Source organism: Ictidomys tridecemlineatus, chromosome 11 (genome assembly GCF_052094955.1).
Source record: "Ictidomys tridecemlineatus isolate mIctTri1 chromosome 11, mIctTri1.hap1, whole genome shotgun sequence".
Lineage (NCBI taxonomy): Eukaryota > Metazoa > Chordata > Mammalia > Rodentia > Sciuridae > Ictidomys > Ictidomys tridecemlineatus.
The window spans coordinates 38553388-38579412 of NC_135487.1; the positions used below are offsets into that span (position 1 = coordinate 38553388).

Here is a 26025-nt window from a genome sequence, read left to right on the forward strand (position 1 = left end):
AATTTATTTATTTTATGTGAATATGCTAAGCAAGCACATATGCTAAGCGAGCACTCTACCACTGAACTACAACCCTAGCCCCAGAAATCAGAACTTCTTATTCCAGTACCTCCAATACACGTTTATTTCATTTCATCCATCTATTCAATGTTTATTTGTTGAGGTCCTATTATGTGTCAGGCACTGAAGACACAGAGGAGAACAAGACTGACAAGTCTTCTCTCATGAAACTCATTTTCTAGTGGAGGAGACAGAAAAATATAAAGAAAGCAAATAAATGAGATAATTCCTTCTCTAAAAAGTCAAAGTAGTGAGAGAGGGTTAGAGAGAGAAGGGGTAGACTCATAGACTGGGATAGGGAAGGAGTCAGGGCAATCCTCCTTGAGGTGACACTTGGATTTAAATCTGAATGAGAAGCCATATGTTGAACTGGGGGCAAATGTTCCAGGAAAAGGCAACATCAAGTCCAAATGCTCTGAGAAGGGAAATGAGTTTTCTCATTTGAGCAGCAGAAAGATGGCAAATATGGTTTAGGCACAGTAAGCAAAGAGGAGGCGAGGTTGCAGAAGGAGTTGAGTCAAGGCTTCAAAGAAGCCTGTAGACCTTGGGAAAGATTTGTAACTGGTGTAGTAGGAAGCCCTTGAAAGGAGTGACATCACCAGGTTTACATTTTTAAAAGATCACTTTGGCTGTTGTTCACTTAGTTGAGAATGTCAAGTTGAAAGTCAAAATGTATAAATCAAGCTGAGAAAAGATCCTGGCTACAAATATAAATTTGGGGAAATATAAGTGGTATTTTAGGCCATCTAGCTAGATCTTTTTAAGAGAGAGGAAAGATTGAAGAACCATGCTAAGTACCTAATCCTTAAGAACTCCAACCTTGAGAAGTGGGCAGAGAAAGTGGAAGAAGCAAAGGAAACCACAACTGACTCCAGAAGAAAGAGCCACCTTTAGAATCCTAAGGGTTTTTACTCATTGACAAGGAAGTCTTCTCCTTTAGGGAGTGCCAAAATTGTAATTTTATTAATGTATGCTAATCACTATATGCAGAGTACTATGCCAGGTGCTGGGGCCAGATAGGTGTATAGACAGAGAGGACCTAATCCTTGCCCTCCAAGAATTCTCAAGCCAGCTGGAGTGATGGCAATTTCATTTAGGCACCTAACTCAGGACTAAAGGTGCCTGTGTTTGGTGCCTCAGTAAAGGCAAGAACAGCAGAAGCACAGGGGCAGTGAGATGTGCCAGACAGTGTGTATGACTTACTTGTGTCATCTCATATAGTCCTTGTAATAGCAATTACTATTCTTAGCCCTATTTTAGACAAAAAGGTAATGAGTCTTAGAGATATTGGGTAAGTTGCCCAAGGATGCATAGGTGACAACTAGCAAAGCCTGGATACTCAGCCAGATCTCCCTGACTTCAGAGCCCAAGTGCTTAATCGCTGTTTTTAAAATTTTGTGACAATCTGATAGGGTTGACATATAAGATTCTTATGAAGATGAAGCATCCAAAGAATAAGGTGGAGGGAGACAAAATGAAATGATGAACAGGATCAAAATGTTCTAGGCCTTGAAGTCTAGATGGAGGAATTTGGATTTTTTTCCTCTAGGCCAGAGTTTTTCAATTTCTATTTTATTGATATTTTAGATCAGATAAATTTTTGTTGTAGGGGATAGTCCCTGAATTGTAGGATGGTTAGCTGCATCCCTGACTTTTACAGAACAGATTTAAATAGTATTCTCTCCAACAGTTTTCACAACCAAAACTGTCACCATACATTGCCACATGTGCCCTGGGGTGTGCATGTACAAAACTGAATCTCAATTGAGAACTGCTGCTCTAAGAACTGGTGGGGTTCAGGATTTGAAAGAGTGTATAATAATGATAATTTATAATGCTTTCTTAACATTAACAACCTCTCTTAGAATGACCATTGTGATGCTTGTAATGTATCAGCCTTTGTGAAACATTATATTGTGTTTCAACTCTGATAAGTTGGACTTACTCATACTTAGTTTGGTAACATTCACATGGAGTCTGTTCATTTTAGGTGAAATGATAAAGTTAACAATGTGCTCCTTAAGGGCAGTGATCACTGTGCCTTCTTTGTTTTCATATATCAGGTTCTAGAACAATGAATGTTAGAGTTGGTGAATTTTAGAATTGCACTACATACATAATGTCTTTTTTAGGATATGTTGAGGTCAGAGGTATGTCAGATACAGATTAAATGATAAATGTCTTCATTTATAAGTAAAGATGTTGATTTTAGACTTTTGATCCCCAAATCTTACAAATCAATAAAATGTGTGGGCTCTATATTATTTTCTTCTTTTTAGGGGCAGGGCTATAATAGAGATTGAACCCAGGGAGTTTAACTGCTGAGTTACATCCCCAGACTTTTTTGTTTTTTATTTTGAGACAGGGTCTTGCTAAATTCCTTAGGCCCTTGCTAAGTTGCTGAGGCTAGCTTTGAACTTTTGATCTCCTATCTTAGTCTCCTGAGTCACTGAGATCACAGATGTGTGCCATCATGTTTGGCTTCAGGTGTATTTTCCATATGGGGGAAAATGTGTGTGTGTGTGTGTGTGTGTGTGTGTGTGTACAGTTCTGGGAGTCAAACTCAAACCCAGGGCCTTGCACATGTCATGTAAACACATTACCTCTGAGCTACAACCCCAGCCCCCAAGAATATATTTTTAAACTGGATGTGTTGGCTCATTCCTATAATCCCAGTGACTCTGGAGACTGAGGCAGGAGGATCACAAGTTTGTTGCTAGCCTCAACAATTTAGTAAGATGCTGTCTCAAAATAGAAACTAAAAAGGGCTGGAGATATAGTTCAAGGGTAGAGCACCTCTGGATTCAATCCTCAGTACAACACACACACACACACACACACACACACACGTATATTTTTAAAATTGTTTACTTGTCTTAATCTGTGCTATTATAACAAAATCTCCAACACTGAGCAACTTATTAGAAATAAAAATTTATTTCTCAACTTTATATGGCACATGCCCATATTCTCTGCTACTAGGAAGGCCGAGGCAGGAGGATTGATTATGCTTAGAAGTTAGAGGGCAGCCTGGACAACATAGGGAGACTCTGTTAAAAAAAAAAAAAAAAAAAAAAGGATACAAGAAGAAGGATCACAAGAAAGAAAGCAAGAGGATCATACGTTCAAGGCCAGCCTGTACAATTTAGCAAGACTGTCTCAAAATAATATAAAAATAAGCTGTGGATGTAGCTAAGTGGTAGAGTCCTTGTCAAGTAAACATGAGAACCTCAATTCAATCCCTAGTACCATTAAAAAAGAAAAAGAAACAAAGATATTTTTTCTCAGCATTGTGGAGGTTAGAAAGTATAAGATCAAGGTACAAGCTGATCTGGTTTCTGATAAGGGCTGTTCTCTGCTTCCAAGATAGTCTCTTCTTGCAGTAGCATCATATGGCAGAAAAGATGCAAAAGAAGATGAATGTGTTCTCATATGGCAGAAGGACCAGGCAGCTCTCTGAAGTCTCTTTCATAAGGGCATTGATCCCATGATGTGGGAGAAACCCTGTGAGTCTAACCTCCCAAAAGCACTACCTCTCAATACTATTATTCTGGGGTTTAAGTTCCAACATAGGAATTTTGGGAGGACACATACATTTTAACCATAGCAATACTGTATAAGGTACTTTAGGTGATTTACTTACTTACTTATTTCACAGTCCTAGGAGTTAAACCCAATGGCTCTTTTCCACCGAGCTACACCCCAGCCTTTTTAATTTTTTATTTTGAGACATGATCTCACTAAATTGCTGAGACTAGCCTGGAACTTGCCATCCTTCTGCCTAGGTCTCCCAAATATCTGGGATTTTAGGTGTACACCACTATGCCTGGCTTCAAAGTGATTTAATTTGGTATTTGTTGAGCACCCCCATGAATCAGGCACTGGGAGGGAAGTAAAGGCATAGTTTCCAATCTCTAGATGCATCTAAACAAAAAGGATGTCAGGCTTACAATGGACTGTCTTACCTTGTTCTGTTCCTTACCAACCATGTGATCTTGGGCTAATCCGAGTCATATTATGATCTTTTTAGGCCCTAGCTACTTTTGCCTTAATGGGTACTTACCTCCATAAAAAAGTATTTAAAGATGACTGCATTGGCATAAAGACAAATATAATGTGGGCAAGGTTCATTATTATATATTCATTATTAATGTGTTCTTTTTTTCTGGGCTGATATTTATTTATTTATTTAGTTTTGTACTGGGACACTTAACCATTGAGCCATATTCTCAGCTTTTTTTTTTTTTTTTTAATTTTGAGACAAAGGCTCACTAAGTTGCTTAGGGCCTTACTAAGTTGCTGAGGCTGTCCTTGAACTTGTGATCCTCCTGCTTCAGCTTAATGAGCTTCTGAAATTATAGGTGTATGCCACCACACCCAGCTTCTCTTCTGGTTTTAAAATAAATTAAAATTAAAACATTTTCTTGGGCCCCTAAAAGTACCCTGGGCCCCTACCATGGTGCCTATTATGCCTGTGGATAAACATCTTTGTGATCAATTGTTGATATTCTTGTATCCTTTTTTTTTTGAACAGGGTCTCCCTATGTTGTCCAGGCTGGCCTCTAACTTCTAAGCATAATCAATCCTCCTGCCTCAGCCTCCCTAGTAGCATTTCTCATTTCCCACTCCTTAAAATTTGAGTTTTGTAACATTGTTAGAGACTTAGAAGTTACATGAGAGCACAAGTCTTATTTGTTCTCTACTGTGTACTTACAGCACTTGGCATAGAAGTAAATACTCAGTAAAATGAACATGAAATTAGTCACATAATACCAGGATATAGTATACACTTGATAAATATCAGATTTATTTGACCAGACCTCCTAGGGAATTGGTCAGTATATACATAATAGATATTAGAAAACTGGAATAGATGGTACAAACCCTGAATGTAACAGGAATTTACATCAGGAAGGATTGTGTGGGTCAATCACTTCACATGTTTTTTTTTTTTAATTGTTTATTTGTTCAGTGCATCAATCCCACTCAATTCAACCATAATACAATCTATCATTAGGATAGAAAGGGGGAGTGTTCAAAAAAATCAATTGACATTCAAGTACAACGTATTTACATACACAGAGAGTTGTACAAGTATTGCCATGTAGCTCCAAGCCCTCTGCAGATTTAATTACAGAGCTACAAAGTGAGTGCATAAATTATGCACTAAGGTCCATGTTTTGGAAATGACTGTGTAGTCCTGGGAATTAGATAGGAGGTTAGATCTTTGTAATTGATACTCTTCTACTTCAGGGGTGAAACCCTGCAGATCAATGAAAACTTTTTTCTTTCTAAAGACAGTGTGTCTGCAGTCCTACAGGTCTAACTGGACATTTAAACTCCAAATACTAGATGTCAGGAGGAAAAGAACAGTTCAAACTGTAATCTGATTCTACTCAGCCTCTCACTGTGGGGTCATTTGTTTCCTTTGACTTAACCACATCTGAAAAAGATGCCGTTTCCCAGATGCACAGTATGAAGTCTCAAGGCCTTTATGTCTTTTCCTGATGCTGTTCTGTTTGCCTGGAATATTCTTCCCCTCTTCATTCTGGGAAACCCCACTAAGTTCCTATTCTTAGTAGTTTCTCTACAAGTGTTAGTTTCTCCTCTCTAAAAAATAAAGCGAAGCATTCATGCCTGCAAACTCAGCTCACACATTACTTCCTTTGGAAGTCTTACCTATCTTCCCTAAGAATGTACTAGACACCAATTATATAGAAGCACTTTGCTGGGTCCTTTGCGTTTATCATATTGTTTAGTCCTCTCAGCAATTTTATGCAGAAGATATTTTTTAACATTTTTTTGTGTATTATAGTTGTACATAATGGTGGAATTTGTTGTTATATATTTGGCAGAAGGAATTCTTTATCCGAAGTTCCTAGGTCAAGAATCTGCTATCTAGGGCTGGGATTGTAGTTCAATGGTAGAGTTTTGCCCAGCATGTGTGATGCCTTGGGTTTGATCCTCAGCACCACATAAAAATGAATAAATAAAATAAAAGTATTGTGTCCATCTAAAACTAAAAAATATATATTTTTTTTAAAAAAAGGAAAAATCTGGGGCTTGGGTTGTGGCTCAGTGGTAGAGTACTTGCCTAGCATGTGTGAGGCCCTGGGTTCAAGTTTCAGCACCACATATAAATAAAATAAAGGTCCATTTACAACTATAATAAATATTTATTTTAAAAAGGAGGAGGAGAAGAAGAAGAATCTCCTGTTTAATGGTCATGTATCTTGGCCAGGGTCCTTCTGTAAAAGGTAAAGATGGAACTGGAATCCGGTTCTATCTGAGGATTTCCTTCAGGCAAGTCAGGACTCCATTCCTGAAGCTCTCAAAGTCCTTCCATCATGTTCCTCCCCAATACATCTCACTGTATGGTAACTTATTTATATACCTTCCTAAGCTAAACTCCTTGTGTATGAAATACTGGGTATCAAACTCAGGGCCTTGCACATGCTAGACAAGTACTCTACCATTAGCCATATCTATAGCCACCCCCCCCCACCTTTTTAAAAAATATTTTTTTAGTTTTCAATGGACCATTATTTTATTTACTGATACTTGGTGCTGAGAATAGAACCCAGTGCCTCACACACGCTAGGCAAATGCTCTGCCACTAAGCCACAATCCCAATCCCTTTATAACCCTTTTCTTAATTTTTTTCTGTGAGACAGGGTCTGGCTAAATTGTCCAAAAGGGCTTTGGATTTGAGATCCTACCACCTCAGCTTCCAGAGTGTTTGGAATTACAGACATGTCACTGTGTCCTGCCATACTCTAAGTTCTTGAATCCTAAAACAAATATTGCTTCTTTCTTTATTCTTAGCCTGGCGCAATGACGGGCACATGGTGAGTGATAAAAATACACTGATGGAATGAGGTGAGTAATAACAAAACACTTGGCAGTTTACAAAACATTTCAAATATACGATTTAATTTAGCTATAAAAGGCCCTGCTTTTTGAAACTAGCAACATAAAAAAATAAGCTAAATGCAAGTGAAAAAAATGAATAAAACATTATTGTGAATAACAATATTGTAAACAGATACAAAAAAGTAAATTAACTGTGACCAAAAAGAATGAGTGCTGAGAAAAAGATTTTTAAAGATTTAACATCTTAAAGTTTTAGTTAGGGGACTTAGAGGAATATTTTTAATACCTTATTATTATTATTATTATTTTGGTATTGAGGATTAAATGCAGGGGTGCTTAGCTACTGAACCACATCTCCAGCCCTTATTTATATTTTATTTAGAGACGGGGTCTCACTGAGTTGCTAAGTGCCTTGCTAAGTTGCTGAGGCTAGCTTTGAACTTACAATCCTCCTGTCTCAGACTCCTGAACCGCTGAGATTACAGGTGCACCACCATGCCTAGCTTTTAATACCTTATTTTATTCCATTTTCGCAGAAATCAGTGAAGTGAGTAATATTGCCTTTCTAGAAGGGGAACAAAGTCTCAGAAAGGTCAAGTGATTTGACCAAAGTGACACAGCTGTTTTATGGCAAAGCCTATTTTTATGTTCTAATCTCTAAAAATCCTCTTTAAAAAAATTTGGGGTGGTTGAAGTTGTGGCTCAGTTGTAGAGCACTTGCCTAGAACATGTGAGGCATTGGGTTCAATCTTTAGGACCACATGAAAAAATAAGCAAATAAAATAATAAAGTTACAATTTTTTTCGCATAGTTACTGGGTTATTCTGTGCCAGTGTTTTAGGGAATGCCAATAATTTATGTTACTTTTCTTTCTTTTTATTTATTTATTTTTTAGTTTTCAGTGGACACAACATCTTTATTTTATTTTTATGTGGTGCTAAGGATTGAATCCAGTGCCCCGCGCATGCCAAGAGAGTGCGTTACTGCTCGAGCCACATCCCCAGCCCTCTTTCTTTCTTTCTTTTTAACCAACAACAAAAGCATTTTAACAGGGGTCTTCTGGCTAAGTCCTGGGATATAGTAACAAGTATGTGTCTAGTACAAGTAACTTATCTGGGGTTTGATGTCATTAAACATGGGTGAGAGTAAGGCAGTGAGACAAGGAAGTGAAGGGAGCCGATAATGCATACATTACTAGGCTAGTTATTATAGGGGCCAGCTGGGCCTCAGTGATTCTGGGGAATTCTGGGAGACAGTATAGGACACATGCAGGGAATCTCAGTGGAGTGGTGAGGAAGCTGGGGTATTATCCACCAATTCCCATTTGTTATTGGTTCTGATGTTAAATCTCTAAAACTTCCAGCTTGCTCTGTGTACAGGCAGAACATGTTTCCTGGCCAGAGAGAAGAAGGGAAAAATACAACAAAATTAAACTCAGGCAAAGAGACGCAGGTGTTTCCTGTAAGTAGCCTTCAGCATGTGGAAGTGAATGCCAAGAAAATATGAACAGGAAACCAACAGCATCTGTGACCGAATGTAATGGGATGTGAATCCTGCCCATACCACTTAATTTTCCACTAGGCTAAAAAAAAAAAAAAAAAAAATTCATTGCAAGTCCATCTACACTAGGTCAGAGATTGACAACTATGATCACTATAATCAGGGACTGTAAACAAATCTGGCTTGTCTCTTGTATTGTAAGTAAAATTTTATTGCCCGTTCATTTATGCTTTTGCTTTACTAGGCCATGTTGAGTAGTTGGGATAGAGAACATTTGGTCCCCATGTCAAAATATTTACTACCTGACATTAATAGAAAATGTATGTCAACTTCTATGTTAGGTACTTGGGAACTGAGATGAATAATATTATTTCCCTGTCCTTAAAGAGTTTATAATCTATTGAAAACCACACACATGTAAACCAATAAATGCACAAATATGTTACAAATGCTATAGCAGCTATTCAAATGAGGGAATAGTGATTTCTAACTAGTTGGGGACAAACATCAAGAAAATATTTATAGAAAAGGTAATAGGTACTTTAACAGAATCCTGAAAGATAAGCAGGTATTTTCTAGACAAACATACAAGAAGAAAGACATTCAATACAAGGGAGTAGAAGTAGCAAAAATGTTGCATAGATCAACAATGACATGAATGTAGCATCGTTATTGGAAGTGGAAGTGAAAAGAGGAAAGACTTGAAAAAGACTGGAAAATAAGGAACTGAGTCTGCATGCCTGGCACATACCTGTAATCCCAGCAGCTAGGAAGGCTGAGGCAGGAGGATCACGAGTTCAAAGCCAGTCTCAGCAATGTGAGGTGCTAAGCAACTCAGTGAGACGCTGTCTCTAAGTAAAATACAAAATAATTAATTATATTTTATTAGATCAAATGCCCTTGAATTCAACCCCCAGTATCCATCCCCATAAAATAAAGGAACTGAATTTTATCTTTTCTTTAGAAATAATAGTACTGGGCAAGTGGTACATGCTAACATGGGCTGGGGATGTCCCTCGGTGGTAAAGCACCCCTCAGTTCAATCCCTAGTTCCAAAAAAAAAAAAAAAGATACAAACAAATACAACTGCAAATTCATGGCTGTGGTGATTTATCTTAAAGTTAATTTGTGTGTGGGAAGGTTTTCTTTTGTTATTGTTGTTGTTGATGTTGTTACTGGGGATTGAATCCAGGGGTGCTTCACCACTGAGCTCCAGCCCTTTTTTATCTTTTATTTTGAGACAGCTTTGCTAAATTACTGAGGCTGACCTTGAACTCCTAATCCTCCTGCCTCAGTCTACAAGGTAGCTAGGATTACAGGTGTGTGCCACTGCATTCCACTATTCTTCAAGTTATGGGGACATGGATGGTGTAGAATGAGCAGAGAGCATGAGAATTCTGTAGGACTCCTGGTTGAGTCAGAAGCTGTGGCAATCTGACAAAATATCACTTTAATGATAGTTTGAGCATCAGTTTGAACCATGATATATGTTTATTTCAGCTCCTTAAGGAGAGAGACATGTTTATAAATGGCAAATGCCTCACAAATTCAGAGCTGACATAATTGCCTGATGATATTTTTAAATTCTACTCTTTTAAAAAATATTTCACAAAATGTCATTTCTTTTCTCATTGTAAATACAATGCCTCTGACTTATAGAAAATTTGGAAAACACAAAAGAAGTATAAAGAAAAAATAAATAAAATCAACTATAATCCCATATGCTCACTACAGATGTTTTCCTGTATACCCTTACAGTCTTCCAGGTAGATATAAAAACTTTTTTTTTTAAGTTATTGATGGACCTTTATTTTTTTATTTGTTTATATGTGGTGCTGAGAATCAAACCCAGTACCGAACACATGCTAGGCAAGTGCAGTTCCAATTTTATAATAAACTTTTAATATACAAAATTTTTTGTATATTAATCAATATATTAAATTTTATATCATAATTTTCATTATCACTGTATCCCAGATTTTGTGTGTATTTATGGTGCTGGGGATTAAACCCAAGGCCTCATACATGCTAGGCACGTACTCTACCCCAGAGCTACATTCCCCAGCCCTTTTTTTATATTTAATTTTGAGACAGGTTCTCACTAAGTTGTTTAGGGCTTCTCTAAATTGCTGAGGCTGACCTCGAACTTGGGATTCTCCTGTCTCAACCTCCTGAGTTGCTGGGATTACAGGCATATACCTCATAGTTTATCTCAATCTAGCTTCTTTTTTTTAAATTTTTTCAAGTATTTATTTTTTGGTGTAGATGGACACAACACAATGCATTTTTTTATTTTTATGTGGTGCTGAGTGTCGAACCCGGGTCCTGCCTTTGCTAGGCAAGCGCTCACAGCTTTGCCACAATCCCAGCCCCAATCTAGCTTCTTTAGTCTTCTGCTTAGGCCTGTGGGAAAATCACACAAGATTCTACTTTTGTCATTTTTTACTTGCTTTATTGAGATTAGCTATAATCTTATTAACAGCTTATTCCTGTCCTGCAGCTCTCCTTTCAACTTCAACCCCTGCCATCATACAGGTAATTTCAACTTCCATCTAAACAATACATTCAGCATGGTGACCTCACCATTCCTTGACTGCTAGGTCTCTTGTAATCTATATCTCTTTCTACACTCCAGATTTCAATTCTTATAGCTTCTCTCTCAAACTTCCGTCACCTATTAACTTCCAACTCTGAAACTGGAAATGTTTTTTTTTCCTCTGACTATACCTCCCAGCCTCCTGCCTTGCCTTATTCCCACTAATCCTAAACCTCACAAGAGACCCAACCCAGTCACTTAAATTCTTTCTCCAAATCTGTCTTTCTTTTCCGCCACAGCTAGCCTGGCTTCCCAGTCTTTCTGTCACACTTACCCTGTAAATCCCCCCAACCTTGGGTAATTTCAATTATGTGCCTTCTCTATTCCTACAGTTTCTGAGAATCCCTGACATTAAAAAAAAAAAATGCCCACAACCAAATAAGCCAGTGAAACTAATGGTTGGTATCTTCACACTCAGCTGGCTCTTCACTGCTACTTTGAAGTCCCTTTTCATTTCACAGGACCCCTTCTTCTTGCTTTTCATACTTCATCATCTTAAAGTTCACGATATAGACTACCCCTCCCCTCCTTCCCCTGCTATTCTTTCCCTACCTGTTAATGACCTTCTTTTTCTCCTTTTTAAAAAAATATTTATTTTTTAGTTTTAGGTGGACACAATATCTTTATTTTATTTTTATGTGGTGCTGAGAAATGAACCCAGTGCCTCATGCATGCTAGGCAAGCGTGCTCTCACTTGAGCTACATCCCCAGCCCCTCTTTTTCTCCTCTTCCTCCTCTTCTTCCTCCTCCTCCTCCTCCTTTTGGTACTGTGGATTGAACCCAGGGGCACTTTACCGAAGAGCTACACCCCCAGTCCTTTATATATATATATATTTTTTTCTTTTTTTAATATTTACTTTATTAGTTGTAGTTGGACACAATACCTTTATTTTATTTATTTATTTTTATGTGGTGCTGAGGATAGAACCCAGGGCCTTGCACGTGCAAGGCGAGCGCTCTGCTGCGGAGCCACAGTCCCAGCCCCTATCCTTTATACTTATTTTACTTTATTTTTCAACTTTGCTGAGGCTGGCCTCAAATTTGGATTCTCCTGCTTCAGCCTCCTGACTTGCTGGAATAACGGGCCTGCGTCACCACGCCTGGCTGTTAATGACCTTCTAATTCATAAAGAAATAGAGTTCATGAAGGAGGAGCCAACTTAATTTCTTGCATTAGGTCTTGAAGTATTTTTTCTAGACATTGACTCCTCCCAAATTCTCTCATTCTTTTCCTTTAGAATAGTTTGTACTCCCACCCCCACTTACCTCTTCATTTTACCTTCTTTACATGCTACTGCCTTCTAGGCTTTCATCCTTAACCATACCCTCTATCCACATTTCCTGTAGAGCCTCTATGCCTTTGGATACCACCTATGGATTTCCTTTGGATTAAAACCTCAAATTTGTGATTCTAGCTCTAGTTTCTTTCCTGAGCTCCAAATTAGTATGTCTACCTGCCATTTCACCATCTATTTCCATCTAGATGTGCCACACACTTCAAATTCAACATGTTCAGCATTATCTTTAGTAGATTCCCTGTAACTCCTTTTTAAAAAAATTTTTAAATTTTTTTAGTTGTAGTTGGATACAATACCTTTATTTTATTTACTTATCTTTATATGGTGCTGAGGATTAAACCCAGGGCCTCGCACATGCTAGGTTAGTGCTCTACCGCTGAGCCACAACCCCAGCACCCCTGTAACTTCTTTTCTTTTCCTGTGTTCCCAGCCTGGAAATCTGCATCCCACATGATTCTTGCCTTTTCCTCAGCTCTTGAACACTTCTCTTCTTCTTCCTCTTCCTTTCTATCCTCTATGTTCCTGCTTTCTTTTTTTGTTAATTAAAAAAATTTTTAGTTGCAGATGGAAACAATACCTTTATTTATTTTTATGTAGTGCTGAGGATGGAGCCCAGTGCCTCACACATGCTAGGCAATCGCTCTACCATTGAGCTACAACTCCATCCCCTGTGTTCCTGCTTTCATTTAGGCCTCATCTTCTCTCACATACTCTGGTCTTCCTATTGCCAGCATGGTATCCATACTGGTCACAGCAGATAGATTGTTCATCTAAAACATTTGTATCTAGGGGTTGGGAGTCTAGCTCAGCCCTTGCCTAGCATGTGTGAGGACCTGGGTTCAATTCCAAGGACCAAAACCAATATCAAACAAAAAAAATCTGACAATGTTGTATATTCTTGTCATAGTACATTGTGTGTGAACTCATTAAGGATGTTATAAGGGGCTGGAGTCTAGCTCAGTTGTAGAGCACTTGCCTAGCATGCATGAGGCCCTAGGTTCCATACCCAGCAACACTCCCCACCAAAAAAAAAAAAAAGGATGTTGTGAAATGATTATTACTTGTATGTAAGTTTCTGTGCAACAGAGCAAAGGTAAAATTAGTTCTCTCTGGGTATGGGCCCAAAGGTCTCAAAGAGAAAGTGATATTTGTACTGGGACTTGAATGATCACTCACAAGTTTCCCCAGGCAGAGGAGAGGGGAATGAGGGGAAGGATATTTCACAAAGAGGGAATAATGGGAAAGAGGTAAGGAGTTCAGTTCACATCAGTTTCACAAACATCCAACCTGGTTGCTATGTCCCAGGTAGTGCTCTTTTCTTGGGAATATAGAAGTAAAGAAGTCACTGATCTCAAGGAAGTAAAAGTCTAAAAAATGACTTTTTAATTTAACCATTATTTAATGAAGAAGGTTGCTTGGGAGATTTAACCCACTAATCTATATTAGCTCCTCTAAACCAATCCAAATAAATATACAGTATAAGTAAAGACTGTGTCCTGGTGGTACATGCCTGTAATATCAGTGACTCAGGAGGCTGAGGTAGGAGGATCAAAAGTTCAAGTCCAGCCTTAGCAACTTAGTGAGACTCTGTCTCAAAATGAAAAATAATAAGGGCTGTGGATATGGCTCAATGGTAAAGCATCTCTGGGCTCAATTCCCAGCAACAAAACAAAACAAAACTGTGCCTTCAGAAAACTAGCTTCCCTAGTCTCACATTGCCCTTTATTTGGGATGCCTGCTGCTGCTAAGCAGACTGTCTGCTTCTTCCACTGTTCCATACTGCCTGCATGAGCCACTATGCTAAGCTTGAGGATGCACATGGAGTCCTTAAAAAATCCAAGTCAAAGGGTGGGGATTCAGACCCTGAACAAGTAGATACAAGAAGGAGTCCTAGATTCTTTTCAGAAGAAGTGAAGATGGCCAAGTGAGGAGCGCCTCCATCCTCTGATCATTTGGCTTCTGGGCTGGGGGCAGGCAGGTACCCAGAAAGCCAATTGCATCTGATAGACCATGCAAGAATCCTTGTCACACAGAATGACCACTTTCCTGATATTTAAGTGCTTTTATATTCATCTCAAAACAAAATTCTGAATTCAGGATGTGGCAGGTACTTCCATGTTGTCTTCTGGAGTGGGTAGTCCTGCTTCTTTTATCCAGCTACTTTCCCTACTGAAATATGGATACCTTTCTACACATTACCTCCACAGTTGGGAAAGAGGTAAGGAGATCAGTTCACATCCGTTTCACAAACATGGTATGGAAAAGACTGCTTTTCTTTTGTTTCACCTTTCAGATTCAACACAGAAAGATGCCCTGAGGGTTCAGTTATCCTGCTGACTTCTCCAGGAAGGAAAAAAAGCAACTGATGGGTCTTATGCAATTTACTTAATTATCAAAAAAATTATTTTGCAAGCTGAAGGCTGATGTTTAATTTGAAACAGGTGCTTAGGTCATGGTATTTGTAAATTCTTAGCCTTTTGTTCCAAACAAAAAGACTAACAAATGGCAAGTATGACTTCAGGGTTTGAAAAAAAAAATGTCTTCCAGTTTTGGCCACTATCGTGTAAAGCACATTTGAGACTGCAGCAGTAAATTCCAAATATTTGTTGTAATTTGAAAAAGAAAGAGATGTTAAAAAGTTATATATATCTCTAAATCCTGGTTCATCTTATGACATAGATTTACTGGATAGAAATGAAGGTCCGGTTTTGCAGATGACCCTTTGATGTGATAAAGAAGCATAAAGACAAGATATCAAGATTGATTTCATATCTGATATACCTAAAGAGATTCTCTACAAAGACATATTTTTTACATCTGTAAATCCACATTTTTGGATGAAAGGAGGGATTTTTTCTCCTAGAGACAGAAGTTGTTGTTGACTTTTTCAAGTCTTAGAACCTTTGCTGTTTTTAAATTTTGTCATTCTTCTACAGACTGACCAGATTGCATAATGGCTAACCCTGTGAGTACATGCTTACATTTAGTTGAAAGAATGGTAAAAGCAAACATCCCAGCTTGAGTCCACAATGGAACCCTATTCACCTTCCTAAGATGAGAAGCTGCTGTATAGAGCTTCATTCATCCTGTTTTGTGGAGTCCTACAGCACAGTAGAGTTAGTTTTCCATGCAGCCAAAACTGGAAGAAAAGTAGCACAAGTAGACTTTTAGTTAAGAAGGTGTGATGGACCCTATAGTATGACTTGTCTTCAACTTTGGACATAGAAGAAAAAGAATGAGAAATTTTCATATAACTCCTTTTTCCTAAGAAAAAGAAACAAAAATGTCTTATGTAGCACCATTTGAACTTTTTTTTTTGGAATTTTACATTACATAGTTCCATTTTTTATAAAGTCACAAGTAACTCTTTTCCTTCAACCCAGATGGGTACTTGGATTTATTTTTCTAGGTGGTAGTTGTAATGTTAAACTGAAAGGCTAGGACTCAGGTAAATTTCCCCAGTTGGAATTGGACTTTCTCATTACCAAGTGGGTCTGTCTTAGAACCAATGTTTCCAATCCTTTGGCTGTTTCATTGTAGACTTAGAAGAAATTCAGGATCTGAAAAAAAAAAAACCTTCAAATTAAGAAAAATAGTTCCAATAAGAAATATGGGTTTTGTGTTTCATTCATAGATTGAGAATTTATTCAGGGTTTGAAAAAAAATCAAGAAATATGGCTCTTCCTTTTTTTCCTTTTAACAGTTATATGATAAAGACTATAGTGGAAAACTGTTTTTGCTTTCATACAAGGACCATTGTATGATGTCAAGCCTTTCATAAGAAGCATGAACACTTTATTAATGATTTTTAATAGAGAAAAATTTTAAACTTACTAATGAAATTAAGAACAGGTAGTATTACTAGATCATCTCTGTTTTCTAGAATGGTTGCTGAGGACCATGGGAGCGATGATGCTGGGAACATAGGTAGACTTACCCAAAATTGAGAGTGATAGAAATTGCCAAAAATGGGAAATGTTAAGCATTGTTATGATTAGATTGGTGAACCAATTTGATTTAGAATAAAAAAGCTTTTTCACAAAAAAGGTTGTTCAGGGTAGACGTGGGACACAATGGAATGGTCAGTTCCACCTGAAGTAGGACATTTGTGAATCATCCTGAAGGAGGATGTATAGCCCAGGGTAACTGGAATGTGGTTCTCCAAGGGGATGTTAGAAGGAGGATGCAAAAAACCAGTTCATTTTTCTTTGCTCTCCTTAGAACGTTGGTAGAGCCTAGAACTCCTCAAATATTTTTTTCTCTTTCCCAGATCCTTTTAGCCTCATTTTCCTAAACCTGATATCTCATTCCCTCTCTCTAGAAAGAGGATTGGGTGGGAAAGAACCAGAACATGCTGTTTGTAGACAAAATAGGCTATGTCTTGTTTTTCTTTTTTTCAAACTTAACTATGATCTGTTTTCTCTTCACCTAGCCACCCAACAAACGATAATCGTATTTTTGTAGGTTTCTATGTTTTCCTTAAGAAGGCAACATGCTGGGAATGTTGTTTTATTTCTGGCCAACAAATGCCAATTAAACAAGACAACAATAACAGTAATAACAAAAAGCAGCTGGTGGGAAGTTTAGGAAGAGAAGGCAACAAAGCACCAACAACAGAATGTATTATGAAATAATTTGCACCTACATTCCCAGCTGTAGAAAAGTTGGAAATCATTTTCACTAGAAACTGAAAAACAAAAACTAAAACAACAACCAGGCATGGAGGCATACTCCTATAATCCCAGCAACTCAGGAGACAAAGGCAGGAGGATTGCAAGTTCGAGGCCAGCCTCAGCAATTTAGCAAGAACCTGTTTCAAAAACATAAAAAGGGCTAAATATGTAGTTCAGTGATTGAGTACCCCTGGGTTCAATTGCCAGTACTAGAAAACAAACAAACAACCCCCCCCAAAAAAAAAACAGGAAAACCACATTTCTGAAAACTTCATGTGAGTAACACAAGCCATTTTTTATTCTTCCTTAAAAAAATCAACAAAAACCCTCAACAAGTCAGAAATGGTGATACATGCATAAAATCCCAGTGACTCAGGAGGCTGAGGCAGGAGGATCACAATTTGAGGTTAGCCTCAGCAATTTAGTGAGACCCTATCTCAAAATAAAAAATAAAAAGGACTGGGGATTAGCTCAGTGCTAAAGTACCCCTGGGTTCAATCCCTAGTACAAACTCTCTGCAAAACATCAACAGCAATAACAAAAACCCAACCTAACAAACGTGGTTACATAAACAATTATCTAGTTACACAAGTTAGAAACCTTGGTATTATCTCTGACTCTCATTTACACCCTCACTCATTTAATTCCATTGCTTCTGTGAGTTTTCAAAAAAAATTTTTAATACTGGAAATTGAACCCAGGGGTGTTTTACATCCCTAGTTATTTTATTTTTTATTTTTGAGATAAGATTTTGCTAAGATGCTGAGGGTCTCACTGAGATCCTGAGGCTGGCCTTAAACTTGCAAGAGGTTGCCTCAGCCTCTAGAGTCACTGGTATTATAGGCATGTGCCAAAGTGCCTGGATAGTTTAAAAATCTTATTTCTAAAATGTTTTTTAATAAATATATGGTATAGTTATCTTTCCTGTTCTTGATCCCTGTTCTCATTGTTTGAGCTTAGACCCTTTTTATTGCTTGCTTGGCTTTTAAAAAGTCTCTTTGTCTTCTTGTCTACAATCTTGCCCCTCTGTCCTCAGTTTTCTGCAAGGATAATCTTTGGCTGTGGTTATAGCTGAGGGATAGAGTATATGCCTAGTACACACCAGCCTTGGACTCGATTCCCGAAAGGAAAAAAAAATCATGCCTTTAACATTTATTGATATTCTAATAATGGCAGGATGAAGTAGCTTCAATTCCTGTCCTTGGTGAGTTTATGAAGTTAATAGTTAACACTATCTCCACCTTTTGGCTCTGAGTCTAATCTTTTTCCGCTGTACTTCAGCTGCCACTTCATTCCATGCAAGGCCAGTCACTGAGGAATGTAGGAATGAGAGCTGATGTGTTTCTACCACGTTTAATTTTAGCAGATGATCTAAAGCATGGAGTTTGACACTGTGTAAAATGTAGACAAAGTGCTGTGAAATTGGACATGATCTTAGGAGTCAAGAACTGCCCTTGCTCCTAACTCTTCCTGATGACTGGTGTTGTGACATTTGAAGCAAAGTCTGCTGATGCCTGGTGACCCTGATGAAAGTCAAATCTGACTTAGAAGTTGATGATGCTGTCTATATCATGTCTAAGACATCTATTTACACACCTAGACAATGCAAATACAGCTTGCAGCTGGGGTGAAATAAATCTGGGAGTAAAAGACCTAGATTCTAATTCTGATTTTGCTTTTCACTAGTTGTGTGAATTTGGACAAGATACTCAATAACTTTTTATTGGTGGTGTTTTTATTACTGGGGATTGAACCCAAGGGTGCTTTTTCCACTGAGTTAAATCCCCAGTCTTTTTTAAGTGTTTTAATCTATAGACTTTGAGGCAGGGTCTTGGTAAATTGATGAAGTTGGCCTCAAATTTGCAATCCTCCTATCTAAGACTTCTGAGTCTCTGGAATTACAGGTGCATGCCACTGTGCCTAGCATAACTTTGTATACCAGTAACCTCATCTGTAAAATGGATATAATAATATAAACCTTAAAGGATGGTGGTGGGAATTAAAGGAGAAAATTTAGATGATAGTACTTAGCAAAGTCCTGTAACCTAGGTAAGTTTCAATGGAGACATAATTTAAATCAAACAATAATTATTAAGCAACTTCTGTGTGCTAGGTACTGGGCTGGTTTCTAGAAATGCAAAGACAATTAAGATCTGATTCCTTCTCTTAAAAGGCTAAGGGAGGGTCTGGGGATATAGTTCAGTGGTAGAGTTCTTGCCTAGCATGTATGAAGCACTCGGTTCAATTCTCAGCATCACGTTAAAAAAAATAAAATAAAGGTATTATGTCCATCTACAGCTAAAAATATTTTTACAAAGAGGGTAAGGGGAGGAGTAGTAATAGTAATTAACACTATGCAAATCTTTTAACTTAACCTGAATCGTTATGTTTCAAGATTATCAGACTTTGGTTACTCCAAAAAACATCTGTAACAGGAGGGTTTATGCTGATTAGTTTCTGGAATATCAAATTTTTTCAGTTCAAAACTTTACATATTTAGTACTGAACTAACTGAACCTAGTACTAAAGCACTTTCATAGCTAAAGAAAGACCAGATACCTAGTTAAATATGCTAACTGTCCAGACAGTGGTGACATTTTCAGCTTGACATGGTAAGATGATCATGATCTTGATACAGTATAAAAGTGTGCTATCTCATGTGCAATTCCTTATAGATCCAGGTTGATTTCCTCCCATGTATCCTCTTGGAGTTTGTACCTGATTTTATTACCAGTTTTTATCCTAATTCATTGATAAATGATTTTTGATTTTTTTATGACCAGGAATTGCTTGATCCTCCAAGCCTTGTGAGAAGACATGGCAAAGAACACAGCCAAGTGTGCGTACCATTATGGTGGAGAAAAGGCAAAGACCTGGAACATCAATTTTCATGAGAAGTGTGTAATGTGTTTTGGGGGGACCATTTCAGCATAATAAAAATTCAGACATGTTTACATGAACTCAGATACATGTCACTGAATACTATCATATAGTTAGGTAAGTGCATTAGTTTCTTTGAATCTCAGGTCCCTTACTTATTAAATGTTGAGATTTCCAGGTACAGTGATGCACAACTATAATCCCAGCAACTCAGGAGTGAGGAGGACTGCACGTTCCAATCCAACCTCATAATTTAGTGAAACTCTGTTTCAATATTTAAAAAAATTAAAGAAAAGGCTATGGATGTAGCTGAGTGGTAAAGCACCTATGGGTTCAATCCCCAGTATCAAAAAAAAAAAAAAAAAAAAAGAGACTGACTCAAAAGAGTACGGCAAAGATTAAATGTGATAAGCTATGTAATATTTTTTTTGGCATAGTTCCTGATATACAGTGAACAATAAGTGGTGGAACTGAGGAAAGTACATCTAAAAGGAAAGAAACTGGCTTTATATTATATTAAGTTGCATGTATGTTTTGTGTCTTTGGTTATCTAGTGCTTGTTCTCTACCAGTCATTGTCTAAACTTTTTATCCATGTAAGTTCATTTAATCTTCCAAACAGTCAGTTTGAAGGCAGTTACTATTGTTATTTGCATTTTAAAGATGTGAATCTGGGGAAACTAAGATACAGAGAAGTTAGAAAACTTGCCCAAGTTCACTTAGCTACTAAGTGTTGGATACTAAGTGTTTGTTGTACAAACCCAGGTACAGTCAGTCATGCATCCTTTAACAACAAGAATACTGTCTGAGCATTTGTCATTGTTGTAGGCCATTTTGTCATTGTTCAAACATCATAGCGTACACTTACACAAACCTAGATGGTATAGCTTACTGTGCACCTAGGTTATACAGTATAGTCTATTTTAAAAATGTATATGTAGACATACCTATGATAGGGAACAGACAGATGTGAACAGTGGAAACATGAGATTCTATAAACTGGGCCCCCTGTGCTGATCCCTACGTTTTCACCTCTGAAAAACAATTACCAGGCTGGGGTTGTGACTCAGTGGTAGAGCGCTTGCCTAACATGTATGAGTTAGGCAAGTGGGTTAGTTTCTTTGAATCTCAGGTCCCTTATTTATTAAATGTCGAGATTTCCAGGCAATTTTCCAGTTCAATTCTCAGCACCACATAAAAAAATAAAGATAGTGTCCATCTACAGCTTTAAAAAAAAAAAAAAAAGCAATTTACCTGCCGGCCTGCCTGACTTAAGTTCACAGGATATGTTACATTCCTTCTATCTGTAGAAGAAATGCAGGCCCCACAGTGCCGATAAGAGGAACACAAGTTATCTTGAAACAAAGCTGGGGGCAGTGGTGGGATGACTTTTATGAACCTTACACAGACCAGATCTTGGAACTCAGAGAGATAAGGCTAATTCCCCCTAACCATAAAATCTGTAAGAACAGGTTCCAGTTAGAACTGGTCAGCATGGGCCAGTGACCTAGAGTTGTTATGGCAGTGGGAACTGATGTCACCCTGCTTTCAATCAAAAGCAAGAGGTGGAGCCAGGTGCATGCAAGCCTGTAATCCTAGTGGCTCTGGAGGCTGAAGCAGAAGGATTTCAAATTCAAGGCAAGTCTCAGAAACTTAGTGAGATCCTTAGCAACTTAGTGACACTCTGTTTCAAAATAAAAAAATAAAAAATGCTGGGGATATAACTCCGTAGTAGAGCCCCTCTGGGTTCGATCCCTAGTACCAAAAAGAAAAATTTAAAAATGAAGACACAGGTGGCTGGGGTGGTAGCTCAGTGAGAGCACACTGATCTTCAGTACCACATAAAAATAATAAAGGTTAAATTCTTTTAAAAAGATGGAGACACAAACACAATTAGCCTAGGCTCACACAGGGACAGGATTATCAATATTATTGCTTTCTACCTCCATGTCTTGTCTCACTGGAAAGTCCTTAGGAATGATAAAACACATGAAGCTGTCATCTCCTCTAATAGCATTGTCTTCTGAAATATCTCCTGAAGGAGTGGCCTGAGGCTGTTTTATAGTTAATTTTGTTTTTTTAATAGTAGGAGTGGGGGGGGTTGGGGGGCTTGGGTTGTGGCTTAGTGGTACAGCGCTTGCCTAGCATGTGTGGGGCACTGGGTTCAATCCTCAGCACCACATAAAAATAAAATAGATACTATGCTCAACTAAAACTAAAAAATAAATGCTTAAAAAAATAGTAGGAGTACACATTAGTTTTTCCTTTTTTTGTGCTACCGGGGATTGAACCCAGGGAAACTTTACCACTGAGCTACCTACATCCCTGCCTCAGCAACTTAGTGAGACCCTGTCTCAAAAAATAAAAACAACTGGGGGATATAGCTCAGAGCTAAAGTGTCCCTGGGTTCAACCCCCAGTACAAAAAAATAAATAATTAAAAATAAAAAGAAACAAAGACTGGATCAAACTAGCTAGCAATCCTCTGATCTCCTTCCTCAGGCTCTGGAGTTCTTGGATCACAGATGTGTGCCACCGCATCCTGCTTAGAGTCCACAGTCTTTACTTTCTAAACATTAAGAGATTATTCATTTCTGGGTTGGGGATGTGGCTCAAGTGGTAGCACTCTCACCTAGCATGCATGAGGTACTGGGTTCGATTCTCAGCACCACATAAAAATAAAATAAAGATATTGTGTCTACCTAAAACTAAAAAATAAATATTAAAAAAAGAAGATTATTCATTTCTCTACCATCTAACTCCAGACCCCACTGACATCTAACTCATTTTCTCTGCTCTCCCTCTTGTTACTATAGAAGAAACAGCTGCTTCTATAAAAGATCAACTCTTTCACTTGGGCTTGGGGCTTAACCTTACCAAGAGTTCTACTATTGCTATTCTCTTCTTTCTCTAGGATGTCTCCAGTATTTCTCTTCTCTGGAAATCAGCAAAATAACACTTTCTAGTACTTTCACTCCAGACTGAAAAACAAGAAAACAAAGAAGCCCTCATTACCCTCTCTTCCTCTTCTAGATAATGCTCCACTACTGGGTTCCCTTTCTAGTTCTTTCTGCTGGTATTTGTGTGCCTGGCTTTTTCTTATCCTTGACATCTGTTTAAATGCCACTTCCTGTGACCGGCCTACCTTGACCCTCTGGTATAAAGTACCCACCCACTGACTTCCTTTTTCATCAGTTTATTAAATTCTCTGGCAAGGGTTTATCAGTAAAACCCTGCTCTTGTAACTCCAACTACTTGGGAGGCTGTGTCAAAAGGATTTTGAGTTGAAGGCCAGCCTAAACAGTTTAGCAAGAACCTGCCTCAAAAGTGGACACACCCAATGTCAGGAATTGAATAATTTTCTTGTTTAGTGTTTACTTCCATCACAGAGTATATTCCCCCCCCCCCCCCAGAGATTGAACCCAGCAGTGCTTAACTACTGAGCCACATCCCCAGCTCTTTTTATTTTGAGATACAGTCTCCCTAAGTTGCTTAGGGCCTAAGCTAAATTGCTGAGGCTGATCTTGAATTTGTGATTCTCCTGTCTCAGCCTTCCAAACTGCTGGGATTACAGACCTGTACCACCCACCACATTCAGCTACAGAATGTAATCTCTTAGAGAGAGCTCTCATTGAATGTTGCATTCCCTGGACCTCCAACAGTGTCTGGATATAGTATGAGATTTATAACCTCTTTTTTTAAAAACATGCGGTGCTAAGAATCCAAACCAGTGCCTCACACATGCTAGGGAAGTGCTCTGCCACTGAGCCACAAATACTTATACTGCCCTTCTAGGCTGCAAGTGATCTACTTTTACTTCTCCAGCCTAGCATCCTACCACTTTTTCCCTGGTTTACTGCTACAGTAACATTGAGTTTCTTGCTATTCCTAACATCTGGTCTTTACAATTAGAATTCCTTCAGCTTGAAAGTCTCTTCCCCCAGGTCCCTCCTTCATTTTCTTCAGGTCTTTGCTTTGGTCAAAAGTTATCTTCTCTTTCAGACCTTCTCTGTTTAAGAATCTAAAAAAGCAGGGGCTGGGGTTGTGGTTCAGCAGTACAGCGTTCGCCTAGCGCATGCGAGGCCCTGGGTGCATGCGAGGCCCTGGGTTCGATACTCAGCACCACATTAAATAAACAAATAAAACAAAGGTACTGTATACAACTAAAATAAATATTAAAAAAGAATTTAAAAAGGCAACACTAACTTTACTTCTTTCCTTGTTTAACTATTTTCCAGGGCACTTACCAATTTTCAATATATCATTTACTATATATATTCAATATATCATTTACTATGTTTTGTCTAGTGCAAAACAATAAAAGTTTATTAATTGAATGGGATTTGTGGAACAAATGCATAAGTGAATATCAGATGTGAAGTCTTTTGGTATCATCGCGGCTTATTTATTCCTTGTGTGAATAAATAATCATAACAGCAGTGTTCATGCTTGCATTCTCGTTGGCTGGCACCGAGCCCTGCACACAAGAGTCGCCCGGAGCTCGCGTGTTTGACAGTGATTGCTGGGGGCGTGGGTCCGCGGGCCCACTCACAGCAGCCGCCGCAGGCCCCGCCCCGCCCCCGCCCGCGGCGGCCCCGCCCCCCGCATGCTGAAGGCCATATAGGCGAGTGACGTCAGGCCGTTTGTTGTCATTGGCGGCTCCCAAGATGGCGTCCATCGTGGAAGGGCCGCTGAGCAAATGGACTAACGTGATGAAGGGCTGGCAGTACCGTTGGTTTGTGCTGGACTACAATGCGGGGCTGTTGTCCTACTACACGGTGAGTTCTCGGAGGACAAAGTTCCGAGCGCCTCGGGGACCTTCCTTCTTGGGTGGAGGTGGGGGACCGGGACTTTGGGTAGCCGGGTTGAGGTTGCTAGGCTGGGGGTGCCGCCGTACGAGAGGTTTCCCTTGTGGGGGAGGGTCTTGCGTCTTGGATAGCCAATGAGGGTGAAGGAGATGTAGTTGCAGCCAATAAACAGGCACTAGCTGTCTGATTTATGGGTTGGGGGCAAGCCATTTTCTTTTTTTTGGGGGGGTCTGATTTTAAGCAGGTGGTCGTGTCCCACGCGGATGTGAGCTGGTAAGAATGGTCGTAGTTATGGTTTAAAAGGTCCGGCTATGCGGTCCATGCCGCCTCTCCACGTTGTCGTGGACTTTACACAGTATCCTCAGGCCCTGTAGACGGCCGCACCCCTTAGCTTCCCTCCAGGGAACGGAGAGCTCTGCTTTTTTTTTTGCAAGCGTAGCCAGAAGAGCCTGGCCAAGTCCAGAGGTGACCCTCGGACAGAACCAAGGTGTCCAGAATTCCTCCTGTCTGTCCAAGTTGGGAGTGTTACTCAAGGGATGCATCCCATTTTTTCAGCGGGAGATGAACGTAACCGACGCCTTAACTTTTGAGAAAAGAGGATTTCCTACGCGCGCGGGTCTCTCTTTAGGCGAGAGGTAGAAGGCATAGTGCAGTGTCCCCTTGAAAGTTATATTCTGGGAGGGCTGAGTTGAGGGTTTCATTGTCGTTAACTCGGAACAATGATGGTGGGCAAGTAGATGAATTCTTATGAATTTTGTTTTCGATTACCCCTGTCACCTCATAGCATTAGAGATGGAAGGTCAGTGGTATCAGAGAAAGAAATTACTTACAAAAGTATTCCTCTGCATGGTGTATAGTTAATAGCTAAGGAGAGGGAAGAAATCACTTAAAAGGACAAAATGTCTTGAAGGCTTTAGAAAATAAGGGAAAATAAAATTATGGAAGAGTTAATGTTGATGAGAGAAATGGGAACATATTTATGCATTCATTAAAAAAAAAAATTGAGTTCCTGCTATGTGTGTTTCCATGCCAGCAAGAATCAATGATGATGAAGACATTCACTGTTTCTCTTCTCGGGAGCTTTCATTCTAGTGGGTCCCTTAATTCATTTTGCTCTTAATAACGCTACAGGATAGGTACCTACCTATTCATTATCCCTATTTAATATCCCCATTTTACAGTTTTGGAATCTGAGGCTCCAGGCTTTTATGTAATTGCTCAAGATCATATAGGCAAGCAGTAAGTGGTGGAATCAAGATGCAAAATTTTTGGCTTTCCAATTGTTTCCATTAAGCTTCACTTTCACTACAGGAAGGAAATATGTGAAAGCTCTAAGTTAA

General features: G+C 38.8%; 1 protein-coding gene and 1 long non-coding RNA gene across 7 annotated transcripts in view; both read left to right on the top strand.

The window, feature by feature from the left end:
• Positions 1-19959, top strand: part of LOC144368053 (uncharacterized) — an 86355-nt gene extending 66396 nt beyond the window's left edge. The window contains exon 3 of the long non-coding RNA XR_013427783.1: positions 19783-19959. This is a non-coding gene — a long non-coding RNA (uncharacterized LOC144368053). The remainder of the gene's footprint in view (positions 1-19782) is intronic.
• Positions 19960-24500: 4541 nt separating this feature from the next.
• The window catches only part of Osbpl9 (oxysterol binding protein like 9), a 141634-nt gene continuing 140109 nt past the window's right edge, over positions 24501-26025 (top strand). For 3 of the 6 annotated variants that reach the window (XM_013358926.4, XM_005326079.4, XM_005326081.5), the window contains exon 1: positions 24501-24655. In XM_013358926.4, coding sequence (XP_013214380.1) covers positions 24545-24655 — 111 coding nt within the window. In that variant the 5' untranslated portion in view covers positions 24501-24544. The remainder of the gene's footprint in view (positions 24656-26025) is intronic. The other 3 variants (XM_078026245.1, XM_005326082.4, XM_005326080.5) reach the window with 2 other exon arrangements.